This window comes from Clarias gariepinus, chromosome 1 (genome assembly GCF_024256425.1).
Source record: "Clarias gariepinus isolate MV-2021 ecotype Netherlands chromosome 1, CGAR_prim_01v2, whole genome shotgun sequence".
NCBI classification, from domain to species: Eukaryota; Metazoa; Chordata; class Actinopteri; order Siluriformes; family Clariidae; genus Clarias; species Clarias gariepinus.
In genome coordinates, this window is record NC_071100.1 from 30,043,014 (window position 1) to 30,065,875 (window position 22,862).

Sequence of the window (22,862 nt, forward strand, 5' to 3'; positions counted from 1 at the left end):
TGCTTTTTCCAAAAATATTTGTTTATATTAAAATGTTATTGTAGTTACAGCAAATTACAGAAACCATGCAAATGATAAAGTATTATAAGCTTTAGTAATTATTTTCATGATTCAACCTTTATTTTACAGTACTACTTAATTAGCACAACTGCTGTAATACACTGCCTGAAAAGTTGCCATCTCAAAAGGGTCCATTTTATTGACAAGCATCAAACAAAAAAAAACTTTAAAACCTGGAATGAAAATGTTCTCTGAAAAATAAACAATAATGTAGAATCACTTAAACATCTGCTGAAGCTGCAATGTAAAAAAGAAATCAACATTAGAAAATCACGGCTATGTTAAGGTGAAGGTAAATTGCTTTTATACAGACAATGCAAAAAGAAGTCACAGTTCTCACTGGTCTAATAAGTCCAGAGTGAACCTATTCCAGAGCGATGGACGTGTCAGGGTAAAAAGAAAAGTACATCAAGCTATGCTCCCATCATGTATTATTATATATACATAGCTCTGGAAGCGGGGTTGTTATATGTGGTGGTTTTAGTTGGTCAGGTCTAGACTGAGCAACGTTATGTGGCAATAAATTAAAGTCAGCTGATGACCTGAATGTACTGAATGACCAGGTTCTCTCATCAATGGAGCTTTTCTTCTCTAATGGCACAGGGACATTCCAGGATTCAAATTGTGAAAGACTAGTTTTGGGAGCACGAGAAACAATTTTCACACATGAATTAAACATTAATATTGTAATAGAAAATAATTAATAAACATTAAAAGATAAAAGCGGATGGATGAAATATTAAAGTTCTTTTCTTTGGCCAGTCAGTGTATTAAGAGCAATTATGCTTTACAAAGTGTCACTTCTACTGCTATTAACACTAATATCACAGTTGATCATAGTAGATCTTAATGCACTTGAATTTAATACAATTATAAACATGATAAAATTAAAATGCTCCCTAAGTCATTATAAACAAAATACTGGATTACTATTATTATAATAAATCTCATTTAATTATAAAAAGAAAAATCCCCTTTAAAAATCAGATATAATGCCAGTTCTTTGGTGGTCTCTTAAAATTATGTAATTACAAACTTGTTCCTAATTATAACAAACAAGAGGTTTGCTTTAATCAAGATCTTTCCCCTCTTCACATTTGCTCAGGTGTTTAGACATTATGCCAAGGCAGAACTTTTAGGAGACCACATCAGACCGCCTCTGTACATCAGAGCTTGGCTCGGAGGGATCCCACTACCGGCTTATTGGAGCAAAACTCTGCCCACCAAGATGGACGTTCCAGAACGCCCTTTCCCTGCATGACAGCGGCCCACAAGTTCTTATAGAGCTGAAGTACAAAATACAAAGCATAATATGGATTATTCATGGATTATCTACTCAAAAGCATATGCATGATACGCTCATATAAAAAGCAAAAAAAAAATTAAGGCACGGCCTTTATCACCATAAAGGGGACCTATTATGCTAAATTCATTTTAGGCCATTTTCAGATTATCAAAATTTTCGGACAATAAAAGGCTTTTCGATTTACAATCAACCTACAGTACTTAGCACTCAGATCTATCTAATTATAAGGCGATCGATCTCCCATGCACAGCTCTCTTGAACTCATTCCACTGGTCTGTGATAGGATTTAGATCTGGGCTTTGACTGGGCTGTTTCAACCATTTATCTTTTTTTAAGCCATTCCTTGACTTGGATTTGTGTTTTGTGCTGTTATAATATTTTTTTAATTTATGTATGTATGTATGTATGTATTTATTTATTTATTAGAGGCCTGCAGGTTTTGTTCCAGAATACATAGACATTTAGAGGTATCCATTATTCTCTATGTCTCTAAAGTCCCGGTTCCAGCTAAAGATAAGCAAGCTCAGAGCATGATGCTGCCACCCCCGCAGTTTATCCTGGAGATGCCGTTCTTTGGGTGATAAACTGTCTTGCTTTTGCTCCAAAATTATCTCTTAGAAATATACCAAAAATGTTATACCTTAATCTCATTAGACCACATTTAGCCAAAAGATTTGAAAAAACTTGGGCCAGATGTTTTTTCTTCCCTGAGAAGTGGCTCCCATCCAGTGGCCCTACCCCACAGCCCCGTCATGTAAAGAATATGAGAGTGTGTTAGATTGCTGCCACATGCAGGGAGTGACCAGTACCCGAGTCGTTTCATCCATTTTGGATGCATGTGATGATGACCTTCATGGTGTATATCTACTGTTTTGGAAATTATTTTGTACCCCTCTCCCAAGCAATTCTTTACGAATCCTGTGCATGCTTTGTAAAGCTTTTGAAGCCAAGAACATCTTACAAAAACAACTGATCTTAATTTCTTGGTTAATTCTGAGCACAGCTGCTGTATGTTCTCCATTATAAAAGGGTGTGTACAGTACACACTAACACACCCAGATTATTGTACATTTTTTCCTTTTTTCCCTAAAGCAAAACAGATTCTCCCCCTATTTCAATTTTGTTGATTGCTGGATCACCTTAAAGGAAGATCAGATCTGACATGATTCATTTTTACACCATAAAATCCTACAATTTTAACACAAGCCTTTTTATATTCACTGCATGATTAATGAAACATCTGTTTAGTTCTTCCGCAACAATATTTACACAAGCACAGTTTTAGCAGGCTTCAATCAAACAAATTAAATAATGCAGTTTGTTTTTTTCCTTTCTTTTTTTAAATTTAGAAATCCCTTTTACAGGAACTAAAGGAGACGAGTCAGACAATTGGCCCAGTGCCAGAATGAAGAGTACTTTTCCTGTAAAAACTAACTCGGCTATAAACAGGGCAAAAGAGTGTGAGAGCGGCCAGTGGAATTACTGAATAGAGTTAATGTAGTGCTTGTTTCACTGTTTTGTTGAATGTCTGGGTCTCACTCTTTAGACTTTTATTAAAAGTCTGTGGCCTGTTTTCACTTGCTAGTTAAACAGACAACAGCTCAGTGCTATTTAACCAATAAAAAAAAAATCAGTAGCTAACATAACACAAATTTAATTGCATGTCTGCAGAGAAACATTTGGTTTCATTAAAGGCACAAGCATATTACATAACATAAGTCAGTTCAATTTAGTACTAATATTTACAAAGTGCATATATATAAAAATATATATATAAAGTTGATCATCACTCCACTAATTATAATAGGAAATATGTTAAATTTGTGTGTAATTGTGCACTGTAACAGATTTATAGTTAGATTTTATATGGTAAAAGAAAAAAAGAAATGTTGTGTTGACTGTTGTGATATCAAAAGATTAGCATGAAATCTTATGCACGATTTTGACTTCCACTTTGCAATGAGAGGTTTCTGTCCTTGAAAACAAATGACAAGAAAAGACCAGAGTTTTTAAAAAGAAAACTGGAGAAAATAAATGATCTGATAAAAAAAATTTTTCTTTTTTAACATGCAAAAAATCATGTATAGGACAAAACCAAAACCATCACTGTAAGATTTTACAAATTCCTCTGCTGCACAGGTTTATCCAAAAATCCAATGACAGGAAGTCGGGAGAAGTGTGTGTGTCTCTCTATGTTTTCCTAGCTGGGTGTTGAGCAATACCAAGTCTCTTACCTCACCATCTGCTTTGCCAATGGGTGAGTTCAGAATAAAGTCAGGAGGAGCGATTACATCAACCAAAGCCACAGCATCATCTTTCAGCTAGCAGGAATAAAATCACAGTCCCTTTAGAATATGACCGCTATTATTACGCGTGTTGTTTACACTTACATGTATGTGTTTTTAGGCTGACCTGTCTACACAGAGTGAGGATAGCATTCTGCATGAAGTCAGCTGGCTCCTTTCCAGACAAATAGCCTCCTGAACAAAAACAGTAAAATTATTCCACATGATTTCCATGTGATTTGTGATTGAATAGATGTGAAAAAACGCGTACCTTGGTAGAGAATAGCCATGTGGTTTGTGAGGGTCCAAAGCCCGTAAAGGGCACACAGCTTCCTCAGAACTGATCGGACATTTGGTGGAGTTTGGTCATCCCTAGTCATGTCATGAAAGTGCTGCAGAACTGTGTGCTCAATGTAGGCTATAGCCAATGAGCAACAGTAATACACCTACAGTATATACACAGTAGAAGCAATAATAAAAAGAAAGAGAAATCTTTAAACAACAGCTATAAGATCACCTTTACAGATCCATCTGTAAAAACAAATAAGAAGCAACCCTCTGAATGAGGAAAAGAGAAAAAAGCACGGATTCAGTCAGGCTTAAAAGAAATCAGCTTCTAATGTCACACACTGGATCTGGGTGGGGAAAATATTTTTAAAAGGTTATTAGTTTTCTACATTGTAAGAAAAGATGAGTGGGGATTTAAAAAAAACAAATTGAGGTCATTTGGCAGGAAATGTTTTGTTTTGTAGACAGGGAGTATGAATCATGAAGGCAGGCACACTGAAGTCAAGTCAAGAGCAGGAAGGTGTGGAGTAACATGTGGAATTAGACACACACTGGGTGGAGCTGGACAGCATCCATTTTTGTAAAACTCGGGCTATTAAGTCATACATTCATGCAGCCCCTTGCATGTCATACTGTACAGCCAAACCTCTAAAAACACAAACCCAAGGCACACCCTATATCTAAACATGTTTTTGCTAGAGTGGCATGAGGATTTAATTCACCCTAAATGTGACAAATGCAGATATGCACCGGTTATCTTTAGAAACATGCAAACACATTGCGCAACACATTAAGACTTTCTGGAATTTTCACTTATTAAATTCCTCAGTGTTTCTGGCAATGATTTGTGACAGAGCAAACTGTAAAGAAAAGCTCTGTAGGTCTTCAGTACAAAATGAACCTCTGGTCCTTAAAAAGACTGGACCTTATATAGTGAAACCTCGGATTGCGAGTAATGCGGTTTGTGAGTGTTCTGCAAGACGAGCAAAGTTTTTCATAAATTTTGACTTGAAAAAGAACAAGTCTTGGTTTACGAGTACCGAGTATCATGTATCACGCATGCGCTTCTTGTTTTGATGCAGAGCGTCATGTGATCACAACTGAGCGAACGTTTTTTTCTCTCTCTTGTGCTGCGGAATTATGAGTAATCATCTCCCCTGCTGGGTCTTAGTGGTATAATCAACATCCGTGCACGCGTGTACTGTTTACTATAACACTGTGACCATGTGTGTGTGTGTAAAACATATTTTATTTTGTGTATGCGTGTGTGTACAGCGCGCATGTAAAGCAAAAGCCAGTCTCATTAAAGAAGTTAAAGATCCATTTTCTCTCTCTGCTCAAGGTTCAGCCTTCTCTTTGTGCTTGTGTGTGCGCGCTAGGGCTGGGCGATATGGCTGGGCGATATGGCTGAAAACTGTATCACGATATTAGTTTTTCATATCGGTCGATATCGATAATTATTGATATTTTTATGACCCATTTGAAATAAGGACCAGGAGAAAAATATATTACATTTAAACATTTTTATTTTAAACTTAACCTTCCTCTGATCATAGTCCCCTGAGTTATTAAGACAGAAATGTGTATCACTCCCTCCGTTGCTAGGTTACCAGAGAGCGAGTGCCTTTGTCAATGCAACTGTCACGGGCAACCGGAAGCTGACCAGAAGACTAGCAGTTAGCCCTTGTAGCATGGACGGTAAATCCAAACCCATAATAGCGCGAACAGGCAGGATAACCACGCGAGTCATTGTAAGAACTCTCTCACGCCGAGAGAAAGAGTTTACACAATTATACCCGCTGTTGCGGGAGAGAGGTTGATTTTACGACAGCTGTTTACGGGAGTGCAGTCCAGTGCGGACAATGCTTTGTGGGTAATGCAGTCCAATGTGCGTGAACGCGGAAATGTGAGATGAGCTGGAATATAGAGCCTGACAACGCAGAAAGTAAAAGAATAGACATGCATCGACTCGTTTGTCTTGATCATCACTGCATGGGCATGAATTAACAGGCTGTTGCGCTGCCGCGAGAAACGACAAAATATAAATAAATAAAGCGGGGATGCTAACACCGCGTTCTAGCAACACACACTCAATCAGCAATTGGACCCAAATATCACATGAGATCCGGCGAAGCGTCGGAAACCGCATAGGCAGACTCAATGACTGAGCGATGTGAAGCGCCATCTTGTCTCCTTTTATACTTCCTGAATCACGACCGTACTACTTCAGAGTCCTAGTGCCGGTCGCGGAGCGAGTGCGCATGACAGCAACCAAAGAATAAAAATTATCGAACGTTTTATCGAACACATTTTTAATTGATATCGATCACGTGTCTATCGCGATACATATCATTATCGTTTTATCGCCCAGCCCTAGCGCGCGCGTCATTGGACACACTCCCCCCCCCACACACCCACACACAGACCCCTCCTACTTTCACCATCACAGACACACACACACACTCTTTCTCTCTGCTCTACACAGAAACACTGCTCTGTCGCGATTTTTTTCAAAGGTAAAGTGCAGCTTAATTATTTTTATTTTTACTTTACAGCAGTGATTCCGTTAGAGTGTCATTAGAGAGATTTCTTGTTAATTTTTCTGATAAAACAGAGTTTCCGTTATGTGCGCACGTGTGTATAGAGTTGAGGAAGGGGAACTGTGTAAGATCAGAAGTGGGAGAGGAGAGCTTACTTTAGATTCACACACACACACACACACACACACACACAGCGCCTGCGCGCACAAAAGGAAACACTTATCTGTCGAAATTTTCTTTTTTTTAAAAAAGTAAAATGGCATTAAGCCTAACCAGCATGTCATTGGGCTGTGGAAGGAAACCCGGAGTACCCGGAGGAAACCCATCAAGCACATGAAGAACAAAGAGAACACAAGGATGTGGAGGTGAAAGGCCACAATGCTGACCACTCAGCCAACTTGCTACCCTTTAAACAAACCATTAAGTAAAATTTAGAGAAAACTAAATAAGTAAAATGAGGAAACCATGAGTAAATTTTAGAGCAATATACACATTGTGCAACTGAAAAGGAATTCATGCATGTGAATACAAACCTGTCTGTCATCGCTCAAACAAGTACAGAATCAATCCTGGTTACAGCCTGCAGGTTTTAGGGACAATGTAAAAACCCTTGAAAAGAGAGATTCTGGAACTGGCAGCTAAACAAAAAAAAACTGCTTAAAACCTCAGCCACATTCAGCAGGGATGAAGAAATATAAATTTATTAGCTAATGCATTGATTTGCCAAAAGCTCAAGTAAGCTTGTCCAGTCCTATGTTTCAGTTGTCTGGAAAGCTAATTTTCTAAGTAACGTCACCTAGGCCTTGGAAAATGTTTTGGCTGTGAGATGTGGTGCTCTGTCACAGAGCTAGGCAATGTTACAGAAAAAAAATCTCGAGTCTAAATGATTCTTAAATAAGATAAATTTTTCAGTCTTACATAATGTAAAAAAAATATTTACAATTCTTTTGTTTAAATTAGAGACGGCACATTGGTGTAGTGGTTAGCACTGTCGCCTTGCACCTCCAGAGTCCGGGTTCGATTCCCGTCTCTCTGTGTGCATGGAGTTTGCATGTTCTCCCTGTGCTTGGTGGGTTTCCTCCAGGTACTCCTGTTTTCTCCCACAGTCCAAAACCATGCGGATTAGGCTAATTGGCGTTCCAAAATTCACCATAGTGTGTGTATGTGTGTGTGCCTTGCAAAGGATTGGCACCCTGTCCAGGGTGTACCCCGCCTCATGCCCTAGGTCTCCTGGGATAGGCTCCAGGCCGCTGTGTCTCTGAATACAGGATAAAGCTAAAAGTATAGAGGATGAGTGAGTGATGAGTGTTTTAATTAAAAAATTACTTTTTTTATAACGGAAAATGAATAAAAAAAATATAGTAACAGCACCCTATACTGTGTACAACAACAGTGCAAACAATGTTTCTTTCTGATAAAAAATATTTACTGTTTGCACTATTTGCTACAGTATAGATGGAGCTGTTATTATTTTATTGCATAACTTAATGATTTCTCGACAGGACCAAGTCAGGAAACAAAAAGCAGACACATCTGACAGGTTCACTTCTTCTTAAGTTTCCTCTTAGTTTAAAGAATGATGTCATATTTCCAAGGCTATTTTGGTGTGCGTGTGTTTTTAATTGGCTTAGCCAATGTGTGTGTGATGTAGTGTGATTCGTAAGTGTATACCAAACAAAGTCAGTAAGAGATAAGGTTTATTTTCTTTCTCTAGCTGTGTGGCATGAAACTGGAGGTTGATTTGTCCACTCCAATCAGTTTTATACAAACTCCATTTTAAATCTCTCTATATGGTTTACACAGTCGAGAGTTTAGATCTTAGTACTTTTCCACTGACTTATGCCAGAAACCAGGTTATTTTGAATGTTTACCTACTAGGGACTATTTATTCAGGGATAACAACCTGTTGGATTTTCTGCACCTAGGTAAGCAACATAAAGACACTGACATGTGTCTCAGGGGGTGTACGAGAGGAGATTAAAAGTGTACCTGGCTGTTGTTGCGTGCCTCAAAGTCTCCCATCCCCAGAGCCCTCTGCTCGCTCAGCTTCCTCTGACTCTCCCCCAGCAAGAAACATACCAGCCACTTATATGCTGCCAGAGGCACTGGAACACAAAAATAAAATGTATATTAAAAAAACAAACAAAAAAAATTATGCATAATATGTCATTGCCAAAAATACACTGCACATTTTGGGGGGAAAATTTATGTGGTCTGATGTTATAACAAAAAGCCTATGCAGTATGTATGTTTCTTATACAGACATCGGTTTTTATGGTATACCTTTTATAATGGTAATAAAAATGTAAAACAGCAATAAAGAAAATCTTACGTGCTGTAACTTGAAAAAAAGAGAGGTAGTAATAGTAATAATGTTAATGTTGGAAACAGGTGGTGATTGTACAGCTGCTCTGGATTCGATCAGATATTTGGCATACAATTCCCTACATGCAGAAACTTCCATACACCCATTAGGGATTTGGAAACATAATATTTTGAGCTTACTTCTTATCATTAGTGTGAAGGAGTGAACCCTGATAAACGGAGATAAAGAAAAAGCCCTAAAGGAAAGTGAAGGACCAAACTTGCCTGCCAAATATTCATCTGTTCCCTCCTTACTATTGTTTTTTGAGAAATATAATAAATAACACATAATAAAATCGTTTCCAAAACCACTCCAAATCTGCATTTTAAATGTCTGAAAAATGTTCTGATTATAAATATCAGGGTACAACACGAGTGGCTTGAAAGAGATAAGCACACGTGACACTAGAAAAATGGGCATGTTTGGTTTTGACATTTGGAAGATAATGAGACCTCCAGGTTCATCCAAAAATTGACACTCGTCTATAAAAGAAAAGGTCATAGACTTTGATTGATTTATTTTGCAATTTTTCCTCCATGCAAAATTTGTCACTTAACACCTAGACTGCATTTGAAAATCTAAAACAAGAATAAGATAAACCAATATGTGGAATATGGACAAATATCCATGCTTCTCCTAGACCGTAAAAAAAAAACTGTTGTATTGCTGCGACCAAGTTTCCAGCAGGATAACAGATCAGAGTCAAAGCTATACTGGTTACGATGCAGTAAGTCGTAGCTTTGTTAAACCGTTCACTGAATTTAAAATGTCCCCTCGACTCACTGTTTGCATGTCATGCTGAGTGTTTTGCACAGTAACTACTGCAACTGGCCAATCAAAACCCTATTCCTCTGACCTCAGTTGCCAGGTAACAGCCGGTCGTGTCATGAGCAGAGGAATGAAGTCAGTAAAAGTTTGCAGCTGTGTGGCAGATGTGCAATGAAGGCCTCTGTGCAGCATGAGAATCTCCAGGGAAGAGAAGCACTCTTACTAATAGAAAACACATGCACCATAATACTGGGTGTGTTATGAAGGTTTCTGTCTCACTCAGATTTTTAGGTGGTAAGGACAATTGTCACACCACCCACTCTGGAATGAGAAATGGGTCAGATCAATATGAGCATGGAAAACACATGCTTTTCTTTCTTTCTTGAGTAAATAGGTAAATTGGCTTATTATTGTCCTCCCTGTACAAAAATGTCAACCTGAAGGATAGACTTAAAACTTTTTATGGCAAATTCTACAATGTCATTGTTGCGCACACTACCTGCTGAGTCCATGCACTCTTCTACCGAGGCAGCTGTGAACCTGCTTTTAAGAATTCTTTTCCAGTCGTTCAGGAAGTTGACCGTCTCCAGAGGAGACTCAATCCTTCCTTTACCTAGAATTTAATGAGTTAAAAGAAAACAGAGAGAGAGTCATACACTGTGATTTAAAATCTGTCACATAAACTACCAACAAATTAGTTTGCAGACTCTAAACTTCTCATTAAAAGGAGCTACACACTGATCTAAACACCTTGCTGCTGGTGGTGGAGCAGATTAAGAAGGTAATTGCTAGTTTGTTGCAAAAGGACGTTGTTGTCCCCCTCATATGTGCAGTTGGGGTCATTGTCATCACGCAGGTCTCCAAGGCGGTTCACTAGGGAATGACGACAAAAAGTACTTTTATTAGCTCATTATAAATCATAACAGGCTAATGGTATATTGATTATTTAAAACCCATTAAATTGGGTTGAGTAAACTCTTTGATTTGTGCACAACCCTTTCTTTTACAAATTCTTAATTTTTTTTTTCTCCCTTAAAATAGTGAGAATCTTCTAATAACACAGTCCCGCTCACAACATTAAGTCGTTCAATATTCTAGCGTAAGTGATATGATATTCTATTCTATATTCACTATAATCTACAATATCTACAGTAATTTTCCAGACATCACTATTTCCTAGCATACTTCCAAACCTGTAGTTTGTCAGCCCAAAGTTCAATATTTCATACTGATACATGCACACATCAGTTTGGGTTGAAATAAATGAGTTCTTAACGTGAACAAAGGGCTTCTTGTGTCAGGGTAGCATGGTTTAAACTCACTGGCCAGGTATCCATGCCCTCCACAGGCTTCACGGCATTCCTGAATGCCCCGCTGAGCCGTCCATGAACCCAGGGGCTTATTGGAGCATGACATGGCATGAATCTCTCTACCCAGTTCAGCCTATAAAGCACGGTGCCATGCATACAAATAAACAAACAAACAAAGGACATAATCCACAAGAGGAAATAAAACCTCCCAAGTAATTGCACCTGACTGGAAGGTATTAAACTAAACGGACTGCAACCTGATGTACCTGTCTGTCACTGTCGTCCTTCATCAACAGACCAATTTGAAACTCCACAAACTTCATGTAAAAGGATTTGGAGAACAGGTCAAGTGCATAGGCCGCTGCTATATATGGTACAAGTCGCCATTGCTGCAACAGACAACACATAGACAAAAATGGTATCCTCAACAGACATTACAGTTTACTCCAGCTCCTCAACATTCACCTACCAAAAAAAAAAAAAAAAACTTAAAGTCCATGGTCTATTAAGTAAAAGATGAGGTCTCAAGTTGCCCAACAGTAAAGAATTCAAAGCACTGACGGTTCTGGTGAATTTGCAATGCCACTGCCACACTTGGCTGGGAATCTCAGGAAGTGTAATTTGCTCTGCTTTCTGGATGGAAGGAATGACATTACTCTGTCTCCTTACAATCAGAGCAGAACTAGTCTGGGCTGTTATATACAGAATGGAAAAGGCAGTTCTCTGCTGGTAGTGCAGTTCAAAAAGACATAGTGGCTTCATATGTTTGCTCTTCCCCACTGATATATAGCCAGGAGGTGACCAAACAATCCTACATTTGGAGAGAATGGAGTTGATTTCTTGCTTAATAAACAAATAAATAAATATAATTCTGATGTCAGATGGAGGACTTCCGCTTCTTGGACTTTTTTTGGAAGTTGAACTCCCTGAAAATATTCTTTGGAATTTCAAGATCTTTTCTAGACATTTCAGGACTGTATTAATACCCCAATCTAAGGGGGAAATGAAAATTAAAATGATTATTGCTTGTTAGCATAAGCACAAATTCTTACTTATTTTTTTTTATGTCTAATTCTATACTCTGTCTTGCATTATATTCTATTATCAAGAACATATTTCTTATTTATTTGCTTAAATAATATTAATTTCTTGATCAAAGTTATTGCTGAAATATTCAATATGGATCCTTTTTTTATTTCAAAAGTAATTCTTCAACAACATAATGCCATGATAAAGAATAAGCAAACATCCCCACATAAGTGATCTGTTATGACTTGCATTTTGTAAAATGTGGATCACTCAGCTGTATAGCTTTACAAACCGCACCTGTAGCTGGTACTCCAGTACTGGGATCTCTTCATCGTCTTTAGGCCCAAACTGGCGTCGTGTGGCAGAGAACCGCACAGCAATTGTCAATGCTGACTTCAGGTTGACCAATGCCATTCTCGTTATGGACACTCTTCCTCCAGACAAGGCACCTAGTGAGGCCCCGAAGCGTTTATTAGGGTCCTGAAAAAAAGAGAGGAAAAGATAAGAAAGGAACTATTTGAGCCTTGCGTGACAATTCCTTTAAGAAAAGCACTTAATGACTAGTCATGCAGCATGCCTATTACAGGATCTGAGCTAAAACATTCTGCTTGTCTTCTTCACATATTTTTATTATTGTAAAAGGCTGTTAGCACCAGCATTCTGTATTTAAAATAAAAACATGTGCATTCTTTCATCACGACTAGAAACAGACTATTTTCCCCCTTCTTTATGGCTCTTCTCAATAACTTTCACCACTGCTGGTGCAATGTTGTATGAAAGTTGCACACATCATACAAAAATATAATATTAGAAAGTCATTATGCAAGTCTATTGCATAACTTCATGCTAAAGAAAACTACCGGTACCAGAGCACCTGTTTAAACTTTACACTTAACTTTACAACTTTTACATTTGAAAGATTGTGGTCTTGTTTAAACAGGTGCTCTGATACCAGTAGGTTTTTTAGAACAGAGTATTCTGCAGACCTTAAATGGGGTCACGTATTGTCCGTCAGGTGTCACGTCCCCCATTTTGTTGAGCAGATTTTCCCGAGGGATCCTCACGTTGTGGAAAACTGCAAAACTTTACCACACAAACCGTCGAAACATTATGCAGACACAAACACAGACACTTTAATAAAAAAATATGAAAGTACAAACATTCAACAGGGTAAAATATATGGGATCAGGTCACCTTACACACACTGCCATCTAGTGGCAGCTCAATTAAATGTTCCTTTTTACCTCTGTGTGGACACTCAAATGGAGCACGAAACTCACCCGTTGTCTAGTCCGTTTTGGCCCACTTTCTTCCCCATGTCTCCAACCATTACCCCTGGCATTGCCAGTAAGGTTTTGGGATCTCTAACCTGCAATATTAATACCACATGACATGACATGACATGACATGACTGTACATCACAATATTGAAATGGACAGCCTATGTTTTAGTCACACACTGTCAAAAGCACTCACTTGTTAATGTCAGTAAATGAACGGATTAGGTAATGCAGACTAAATTAGTCTGGGCGAGAAAAAAAAGGGTACCTGAACCACAAAAGAGTGCAGGCCGTGACAGACTCCATCAGGCGTGTACAGCTGAGCAAACACAATAGCATGGGTGGCAGTCTTCCCCAGGTTTCCAATCCAGAATTTTGCTGCCTCGAAGTCTGGGGAGTTTATTATGAACTCCTTTTTGAGGAAATGCAGACAAAAAAAAAGTGGAAAAAAAAGAAAGAGGAGGAAGGGGGGGGTTTAGAAATAATTCTTTATTCATACTGTAACTGCAACAAAATTAATTCTGTCAATTATGATTACCCATGTTACACAGTTAGAGAGTTCCAACAGCACCACCATTTTTTTGCCTAATGTAAACTGTCTAAACCACAGGCTCCAGAACATCAGGACTGGCGAAACTGACTGGTCTTTTTATTCTCTGTGACTAAAAACTTCTTTAAAAAAACACCAATTAAAACCTATTAAATATATAACCTTGTTATTTACCAAATTAAGAAAAGCAAAATTATTTTAATGCCGCTGTTTTATAACTACTCTGAAGTCTCTGAAGAGATTACTCAAAACGTCATGTAGTTTTGAAGATTTTTCTCAAAGAACCATGAAGAAAGCAGACAAAAACCTAAGAGCCAGCAATGGCCTGTTTCACCAAAACCTTTATTGTTCTTTCTTTATCAGTGAGACTATAGACAGTACACAAGATAAAACACACCGAATATGTAATCTTTTTTTCTAAAGTAAAAATTTAATCCTCATTGCATTTGTGTGGGTTCAAATGTGGAGGGAGTAAAAAATCTGTGGTTCCCTGTGATACTGCACCAATGTGCCAGTACGTTTATATGGGTTATGAATAAAAGAGTACACAGCACCTACCTTCAGTATGTACTTTTACTTGTATTTATAGGGAACCTTATATGTATTTTTATAGTGCATGCTTTTATAAGTGTTAACATATACTTGCAAGATTTATATATTTTAAACATATTAATTTGATGCCAGAGTATGGTATTGTGAGAGTGTACCTGGCTGCTGGGGTCGTATGTAGCTGTTGTTCTCATAAGCCTTGTGTTGCTGCCGTGACTCAGTTCTGTCAGTGCAAAACAGCCATATATCTAAATAAACAGAAACAGAAACAAAACACAGAAGGAAATGGCACTATAAACAGAAATGCACACAATTCTGAAACATCCTTTGTATTTCACCATGCTCTAATAAACTAGGAACCAGTTAGTATTAAAACTTTTCTTATACATTTAGTTAAACACCACAACCCACCTAAACAGAGCATAAAATAATCCCAAAGTAGGTCAATGTTAAATGGGACACAGGATGGGATTTAGCCGCAGACAACTTTTGATTTACTTTTTTAAAAATCAGCTTCTTTCAAAATATACGAGGGCCATTCAAGTCAAACCGGGAATTTTGATTGCGTAGAATAACAGAACACAGAAAAACGACGCACTTATCCTGGCGTTTCAATAGTGCTTGGAAAACATCAAGGTAAAAAATTTGTCAGGTCAGGACTATAATACTAACCTGGCCACAATGGGCAAGTTCGCAACACGTTATCTGTCGATTTTCAAAGATCAGGCCTTTCCTTCGTTAAATGTTTACTGAAACGAGTGCCGTGGGCTCCGAATCACCTTGGGGGGGATCATCATTCACGGATGTACAGCCATCTTTAAACCGTTCATTCAAATGTTTTGCTGTGAGAGTGTAAGAGTGTCACTATCTTACTGCTTGAAGTCATAAATAAATAAATGTCTTTAAACATTTTTATACCTTCATTCAGGAAAAGTTTCATCACAGGTACCGATAAAGTTCATTAAAAATGTGTAATGCCACATTGACTATTTCAGCTTAAATAGCGAAGCATGTTTAAGTTTGAAGGCAAATTTAATGTTGGGATCATAGCTTTTTTTAAATAGGGTTTTAAACTAAGCCATACACAGTATGTTACGAAGTGAAATGCTTGTGAACATGAGAAGTCCATATAATATCCTTAAATTCTTTCTAAATACATTATAGCAACTGATACACTGATGGTGACACATTAAAGGGGAAAACTAGTGTCCTGAGGGAGGGAATTTACTGCCACTGTTTGAATACACTTGTACCTCTAAAGTGAAGAAGCTCTGCAAATCATTACAAATGTTAATCTCACTGATCACCTTTACCCTATAATGAAACATTTCTAGCATGGGAGTGATCTCATCCAAGAGCACACTACTTCCATGCACAGGACAGAGTTCACTGAAAGCCTTGCGTTAAAGGCTTAAACCAGATTTCAATCTTATTGAAATCCTACAACACATCATCAATACCCCAACAGAAGACTATTCACCTTTCAAATACACTAACAATGTGTTTTTTTGGTTTGTTTGTTTGTATGATTAATTCACTACCCATCTAAGAAACATCGCAAAACTATACCAACACTACAGGACCCAATAAGACATAGAAACTGGACTTAAAGAAGATATTTATATCATTTTATAGGAGAATCATTATGTATGAAAGACTACATTTATGACAGTAGATACTGAATATTTAAAACCCATACACTAAACTACTACTAACAGCAAGTGAAAGAAAATAACTTTTACCATCATATGTTCCGTATCCTGCACAAATTTGAAGTGCCTCGGGGATCCAGAGCTAGACACAGTACGTGCAAACATCTGGAGGAATCAATATATTTGATTAATCTTTATTATAGTGCATACATATGGGTTACATCATGTTCAAGCACATTGAATACAGTTTTAGATGTGAGGGGGGTATCAGCAGAAATAGTTTTTAAACACCTCACCCCCGTGTTGAGGAAGAATTTGGCACCTAAAGACCAGTCATAACTGCCCAGGCAGTCGCTTAGGATCGTGATCTTCCATGGATTCTGCATAATCTCATCCTGTGTCAGGAAGTTGTACTTAAACAGCTGTTTGGCGCGGAGAAAAGTGAGCTCTCTCTTTCGTTCCACGGAAAGATCCTCACCTGGCTGTCTGGCAAAGAGCGGGTCATTCTCCAACGTGTTGAAAACGTGTTGCTGCGCAGGCAGATGGCGACATGTGGGGATAAAGAAAGTTCAGGAATTGGAGTCTATAACAATATGACATTAGACAAATTACGTAGATGTAATATATATGTGTACTTTTGCAAATCTATCCTGTTACCTTAAAAGCAGTTATTTCCTCACCCTCCATGAACCTCAGCATTTCCTTCCAGTCGAAGGATGCTCTTTTTCTGTAAATATCTAAAGGGCCATTGGGCTCTGGGAATTCTTGAGACAAAACCATTTTCTCTGGGTTTAGAAATAAAATAAATAATCAATACAAGCATGAGTAACTTAATATGACCCAGAATATTTTCTGAGAGGTACAAGTTAAATTTAACAATTAAGGTTTTAGCGCTACACTGAATTTTAAATTGACATACTGTAAATATTTGCAGTTCTTCGTATGAATGTTGCTGTAAATACAGTTTATTTTATCATTTTTAGGGGCAATTATTGACAAAAGACATGAGTCACCCCTAATTTTGCTTCCAAAGAGCCAGACTTTTTTGCATCTTTAATGTAGTCTTAAGGTATAGTTTTCTAGGACTTTTTAGTTAAGCCACATAGTGACCTATGAACCATTCAAGCAGAAAAACATCTAACTTAAGGCATGAACCAGTGAGACACAGGCGCAGATGCAGATAATAACAGATGATCAGGTCAGTGATTGGTATACTGGGGATGCTGATTACTGAGCTGCTGGAACAGATGAGAGGGGAAATGAGATTGCTGCTGAGGTTGTTGCATTAACAATCAATTTTTAGATCTTTAGGCACTTTGCAGCCAGTTGCAAAAAAAACATTTGTTTTAATTTCTAGCTTACTGAATTTAATTTAGCATGAAGAAAAGTGGGGTGGTTCAAGATTTTGTACAGTACCACAAGTTCAGATTTTTTTCCACTATTAGTGTGTATAAGTGTGTTTGTCAGCAAAGTGATGAAAAGCAGTCAGATTTAAATATCAGTAATAAATTCAATCTGGAATTGTCTATGCAAATTCCTCAAAGGTTGAGCAGGGTTAAATTAATGTAATCTAAACATCCAATGCAGCTACCAAGGACGCCTAATGTGGAAATATTTACCTAATAAAGAGCATGGTATTATTGAATAAATACATAAATGGACATTCGGTAAGCACTAGTTAACAAGGTGCTCTTATTTACTGTAAAACCAATTGATTGTGCAATGATCCTCAAAGCAAGGACACAATTCATCAGATTTTTCCACATGCAGTAAGTTAGGGGCATTCCCATTATCCCTTTTTATTATTTATGCAGATGTCACAATATTATATTTAGGATTTTTTATGTTGTTTTATATATTACAACATCCTTTTAAATGATATTTTATTATTTATGCAGATATTACAATATCTCTTTTAAGATAATTTTCTATTATTTATGTAAATAATCACAATTCTTTTTAAGATATTGTGATATCTACATAATAAAAATATCCCTTTTAAGATTTTTATTATTCATGCAGATCACAATATTCTTTTGGAGATATTTTTATTATTTATGGAGATAATCACAATATACTTTTAAGGATAGGTTTCCATACAAAACAAAAACAAACAAAAATATGTGTTGTTAACATTTCATATGCCCTTGAAAGACAGAGGTCTTCCCCATTATCTGTGTGTTCAGGAGTTATTGAAAAACAGGAATATAACCCTAACTTCACTGCACTTTTACTGCCAAGTGGAACAAGAGTCAAGTAGCAAAGTTCACCAAGTTTCCCTTCTCACTTAAGTTTGATTTATTTAAAGCTTTTTACAGAGCTTACACCTTCACGGTTTCATTAACAACATGCTAAATAAACACCCAACAATGTCAGCGTAGTCATTTTGATATTTTAATCTAAATTTAAGCTTTATTACAGAACTGCCCTTGTCTCATTCCTCTAGGTTACTTGCACACACTTACAACACACACTGTAACACACACGAAGCACTTTAAACCAGCACAGCGTTTAAACTTCCCTAAACATCACGCTAACATTAATATCTGCGTGTCTGAATTACTGAAGCGATATTTAATAAGTACACCTCCTACCAGACGCGCTGAAACCTCCTTCTTCTTCCTCGTCTTTAGAAGTGAGTCGTGTTCACAGTACTTCCATAGCGCGCCCCCTGCTGGCAGCACGTGAAAAACGCACTAACACGTCACTCCAGGACTGACCGACTGTTACACATCGCGCAATCACTGGCCACTTTATTAGAAACAATTATAATTCCATACAGTCTATACAGAGTGAGTATAAAGACCTTGTGATTATATAAAATTACATCCTAAACACTATGCCAAACAGAAACATATATGTTATGGCATAATCTAGTCTAATTAAAAGATAATTTAAATATAGTTTGCAGTAAACCAATTTATTTATTTTTTATTGTTATATGTTTAAAACCAGAAAACTATTTTATGATCATCCTGTATATTTGGATTAGTTATAACTGTTAATGAACACACAGTTAAATACATCAACACCATCACAGTTCTTAAGAAAAAAATTCTATAAATAGTTTGAGAATTCCCACAGAAACACTCCAAAATCTTGTGGACAGCCTTCCAAGAAGAGTGGAAACTGAAAAAGAGGGACCAACTCTTTATTAAATTATATTAACCTTCTCCATATTAAATTATATTAACCTTCTCTATATTAAATTGTATGTATTTGGATACAATGTCATTGCAGGTTTTGCCAAATACTTTTGTCCCTATAATGTATATTTGTTTAAATAAAACATCTCATTGATATGAACTCTCAACTCTGGGGAGTGTGTGTGAATGTTAGACTTAAAAACTGGTCTAAGGTTATAATTTTCTGTTTTCTCATTACAGTTATACCAACTACAGCTCCAGTTATACAAACTTCAGCTACAGTTATAACGAATACAACTCCAGGCAAGTGCCATTGTAAAAATTCTCCTGTATTGTTAATATGATCATACTGTATCTTTTTATTATTGTAGTATTGCTGTGCTTTCACATAGCAGGCATTCATTTGCATACCTGCGAACCCCCACTGACAGTTACGTGACATTTTACATATCTGTTTTAAACAAACTCTATGAAAACACTCTGTTGGGACTCTTTTCAAAGGCAAATTGCAGGTTAATTTGTTTTATTTTTACTTTACATTTTGTGTTAATTGTTAATAACACAATTATAAATATTAATTATTAAATCATTTGGTAATTTTTTTTATTGTGGAACAAATCAATAGAGTTTCCATTATTTCTTATGGGGGAAATTCACTTCAATCTACAAGTGCTTTGATATACAAGCATGCTTCCAGAACGAATTATGCTCATAATCCAAGGTTTAACTGTAAACATATTTGTGTACATTCTCTGCCTTAAAGACTAAAGGCTGTGATCAAGATAAAAGGGAGCACATGGTTGTTGACTGATTAATTCTGCTGAAAACCCATACAGTTAGATATTTTTTTATATTGATAAACCTAGTATACTGTACATTGTAACAAATATACACAAACTGTATATCATATCAGTCAATACATTTAATCATGAAGTGCTGAAAACAATTCCTCCAGTACCAACCATTAAAAGAAGATTAATATAACACCTTTCAAAATTAACTGTGAATAGATGATAATAAAAAAAACTTTATCAGATACAGAAATTACAATAATAGTGTCAGTAACAAAATGATTCGCCTGTCCCCTTATCCCTGACTTCTGGATAAATATCTGTAATGATGTTGTTTGATGACCAGCAGTACACGTCACAACTTATACAGCAAAGAATCATCTACTGGACGTCCATTACCCAGGGTGAGTGTTTAACCATGCACCTTATGCACTTAGAGCACTGTCATTAATTCCATGCCATTTGGATTGCCAGGTGGTTTCCACATTGTGGATAGCATTGGCAGAGAAAGACTGTAGAATCCTTCCCATCTTAGTCACTCTGTTTTCTCTGTAAAATTACAAAAGCTAAAACTCTCCCATTTAAATATAGAAACCCACTTTGTAGTTCTATAAATAACAGCAAGAAAACAAAAACTGAAAATTGAAGCTGAAAACCCCTAAAGAAATGATCGAAAATCATTTGAGGTGGGGAGGGCCTTGATCTGCGGCCTTGGTCTGTGCATATCTTTCAGTAGTTCCTCATTGGGTAATGATCTGAGCTATTAATGAGAAGGTCATGAGTTTGAATCTCAAGCGCCATCTAGCTGTCACTATCACCTGGGTATCAAAAAGGCAAAAACTTTGTAAAAAGATTTTAAAAATTTTGGGGGATTCGAGAATATTGTTCTTGTCTCAAGGCTTTGGATGGTGCCATTATGCTTTAAATCTATTTTTCACTCTTAGTAGAATTACATACTGTACATAAATGATACAGATATGGATTAGCAGTTCTAATAAAGCAGAAATAACTGCCTTGAACCAGAACACATCTGTTAAGCTATGCAGATCAATGTAATACAGTATGCCCTTGATTAACTTACTGACCCCTAACCACAGATAAGATGTAAAAAGTCAGCTAAGATGTGGCACCTCCGAGAGGCCAGATCCAGAGCCAAGCCACCATAAGCCTGAACCACCAAAAGAGAAGTACAGTGGTACCCAGGCATACAAATTTAATCCATTCTACATAATAACTTAGCCACATAATACCTATTTATAAAACTGCCGATCATTTTTTTACATGGTGTTTTATACGTCAGAGTCTGTTCCCATATGATGTATTGTTCCATCAGTTATTTCGATTACATGATTTTATTCAAATGAGACTTTCTCTCCAAATCACTAGAGGAATCCCAGTGTTTACCTGACCATATTTAAAGGGAAGGTGTAAGGACAGCGCTCCAGCGTAGTCATATTTTGTGCACTGCACTGTCTGTTTTGTAGAATACATATTTGGGTTTGGTATATTTGGTATAAGTTTGGTTATTGTTCAGAAGGTCGGCAGATCGAGCCCCAGCTCCACTAAGTTGCTAATGTTGGGCCCTTGAGCAAGGCCCTTAACCCTGTCTGCTCCAGGAGCACTGCATCATGGCTGACCCTGCGCTCCAACCCCAGTTACGCTGGGATATGCGAAGAAAGAATCTCATGTATATGTGACAAATGTATATGTAATGTATATGTGACAAATAAAGGCTTGAGTATACTGGAATGTGCGAAACTGGAAATATGCGTGACTGGCTTGAAGGTTGACCAATAAAACACATACATTGCATTTAGTTAGTCACAGAACTGACTTTATAACACTGCTATTCGTTTATCCATAGCAAAGCTGTTGTTAATACCCATCTGTTAAAATGTGCACACTTTGCTTATTTAAACATTTTATACATCTAGGCTACCTTCGTTACTGTTCCTTTGTAAAGCGTTCTAAATTAGCCTTGTGTAGAATTGTTTTCACCGGGGTGGGGATACAAGGATACACATCTTGAAGAGTGAAACAAAAGACCTCTTTCACCCATGCTATAGTATAAAGCATGCAAACCCCTCCCAGTCATAGTGCGGGTCAAGAATGTAGTAAAGCAGGAACAAATCTGTGTCATGTTATTATTAAATAAGATTAGTATAGTGTTCTCACAGAAATGAGGAAACGATGTATATGCTGCTTCTAACCTTTCTCTACAGTAAAAATGTGAACAGACTGGATAAACATTGTATGTGTACCAAATGCACAAGTACATAAAGTACATTGGAACACTCACACGCTGATTTTCACATTGTTATCACATTCACGCAATCAGTCTTGGAAGCAACTGGGTTAAAGCTGAGATGAGAGCCATGCTTACGTTCATGATTGTTTTAGGTAACTATGCAATTAAATTGACAAACTGCTGGGGAAAATAATATTTATTATAGTCATGATGCATGTTCAATTAGTTTGTTGTTTATGTAATTTGTTTAATATATTCATCTCTTACAGGCCTGGTCACGCTCTCCTCCTGCCTCGATCGGCAGTATTACTTTATAAACAACCCTATGAATTGGACTGATGCACAGAGATACTGCAGGGAGAATTACATTGACCTAGCCACTGTTGAAGATGAAATCGAATGATTTCACATGTTACAGCATGCTTCCCTTTGCCTGCTACAGTGGTAAATGATATGACTTCACAATACATATATGTGATGTGCAATGAACTTGATCTAATAAAATAATTAATTCATCATTCTGAAAGCATTGCTTCTACATTAATAGCCATAAGCAACCAGTTCATAAATGTCGTTATTAACGCGTTATTATTGATCACAAAATATATATTTAATAAATGCAGTTTGATACTCTTTTAATGATCAAATAATAATTTTAAGCTAAATATTAAATTACATAAAAATCAGGGTTTTCAG

General features: G+C 37.0%; 1 protein-coding gene across 1 annotated transcript; it reads right to left on the minus strand.

Moving 5' to 3' along the window:
* On the minus strand, positions 1-18,616 carry acox3 (acyl-CoA oxidase 3, pristanoyl). The gene is made up of 18 exons (XM_053499541.1): positions 18,576-18,616; positions 16,639-16,766; positions 16,278-16,511; positions 16,072-16,146; positions 14,488-14,577; positions 13,499-13,642; positions 13,232-13,320; positions 12,938-13,034; positions 12,249-12,431; positions 11,189-11,311; positions 10,935-11,055; positions 10,363-10,485; positions 10,112-10,225; positions 8,469-8,584; positions 3,923-4,097; positions 3,779-3,846; positions 3,601-3,687; positions 1-1,346 (listed from the first exon to the last, which is right to left on the minus strand). Exons 2-18 carry the CDS (start codon positions 16,759-16,761, stop codon positions 1,227-1,229), a joined length of 2,082 nt encoding a protein of 693 aa, XP_053355516.1. The 5' UTR covers positions 16,762-16,766; positions 18,576-18,616; the 3' UTR covers positions 1-1,226.
* Positions 18,617-22,862: the final 4,246 nt, after the last annotated feature.

Coding starts and splice junctions, on each gene's coding strand:
- acox3 (XM_053499541.1), bottom strand. CDS start 16,761: ATGGTTTTGTCTCAAGAATTCCCAGAGCCCAATGGCCCTTTAGATATT. Junction 14,578..16,071: donor AGGATACGGAACATATGATG/GTAAAAGTTATT, acceptor CTGTTTATTTAG/ATATATGGCTGTTTTGCACT. Junction 12,432..12,937: donor AATACGTGACCCCATTTAAG/GTCTGCAGAATA, acceptor TCTTTTTTTCAG/GACCCTAATAAACGCTTCGG.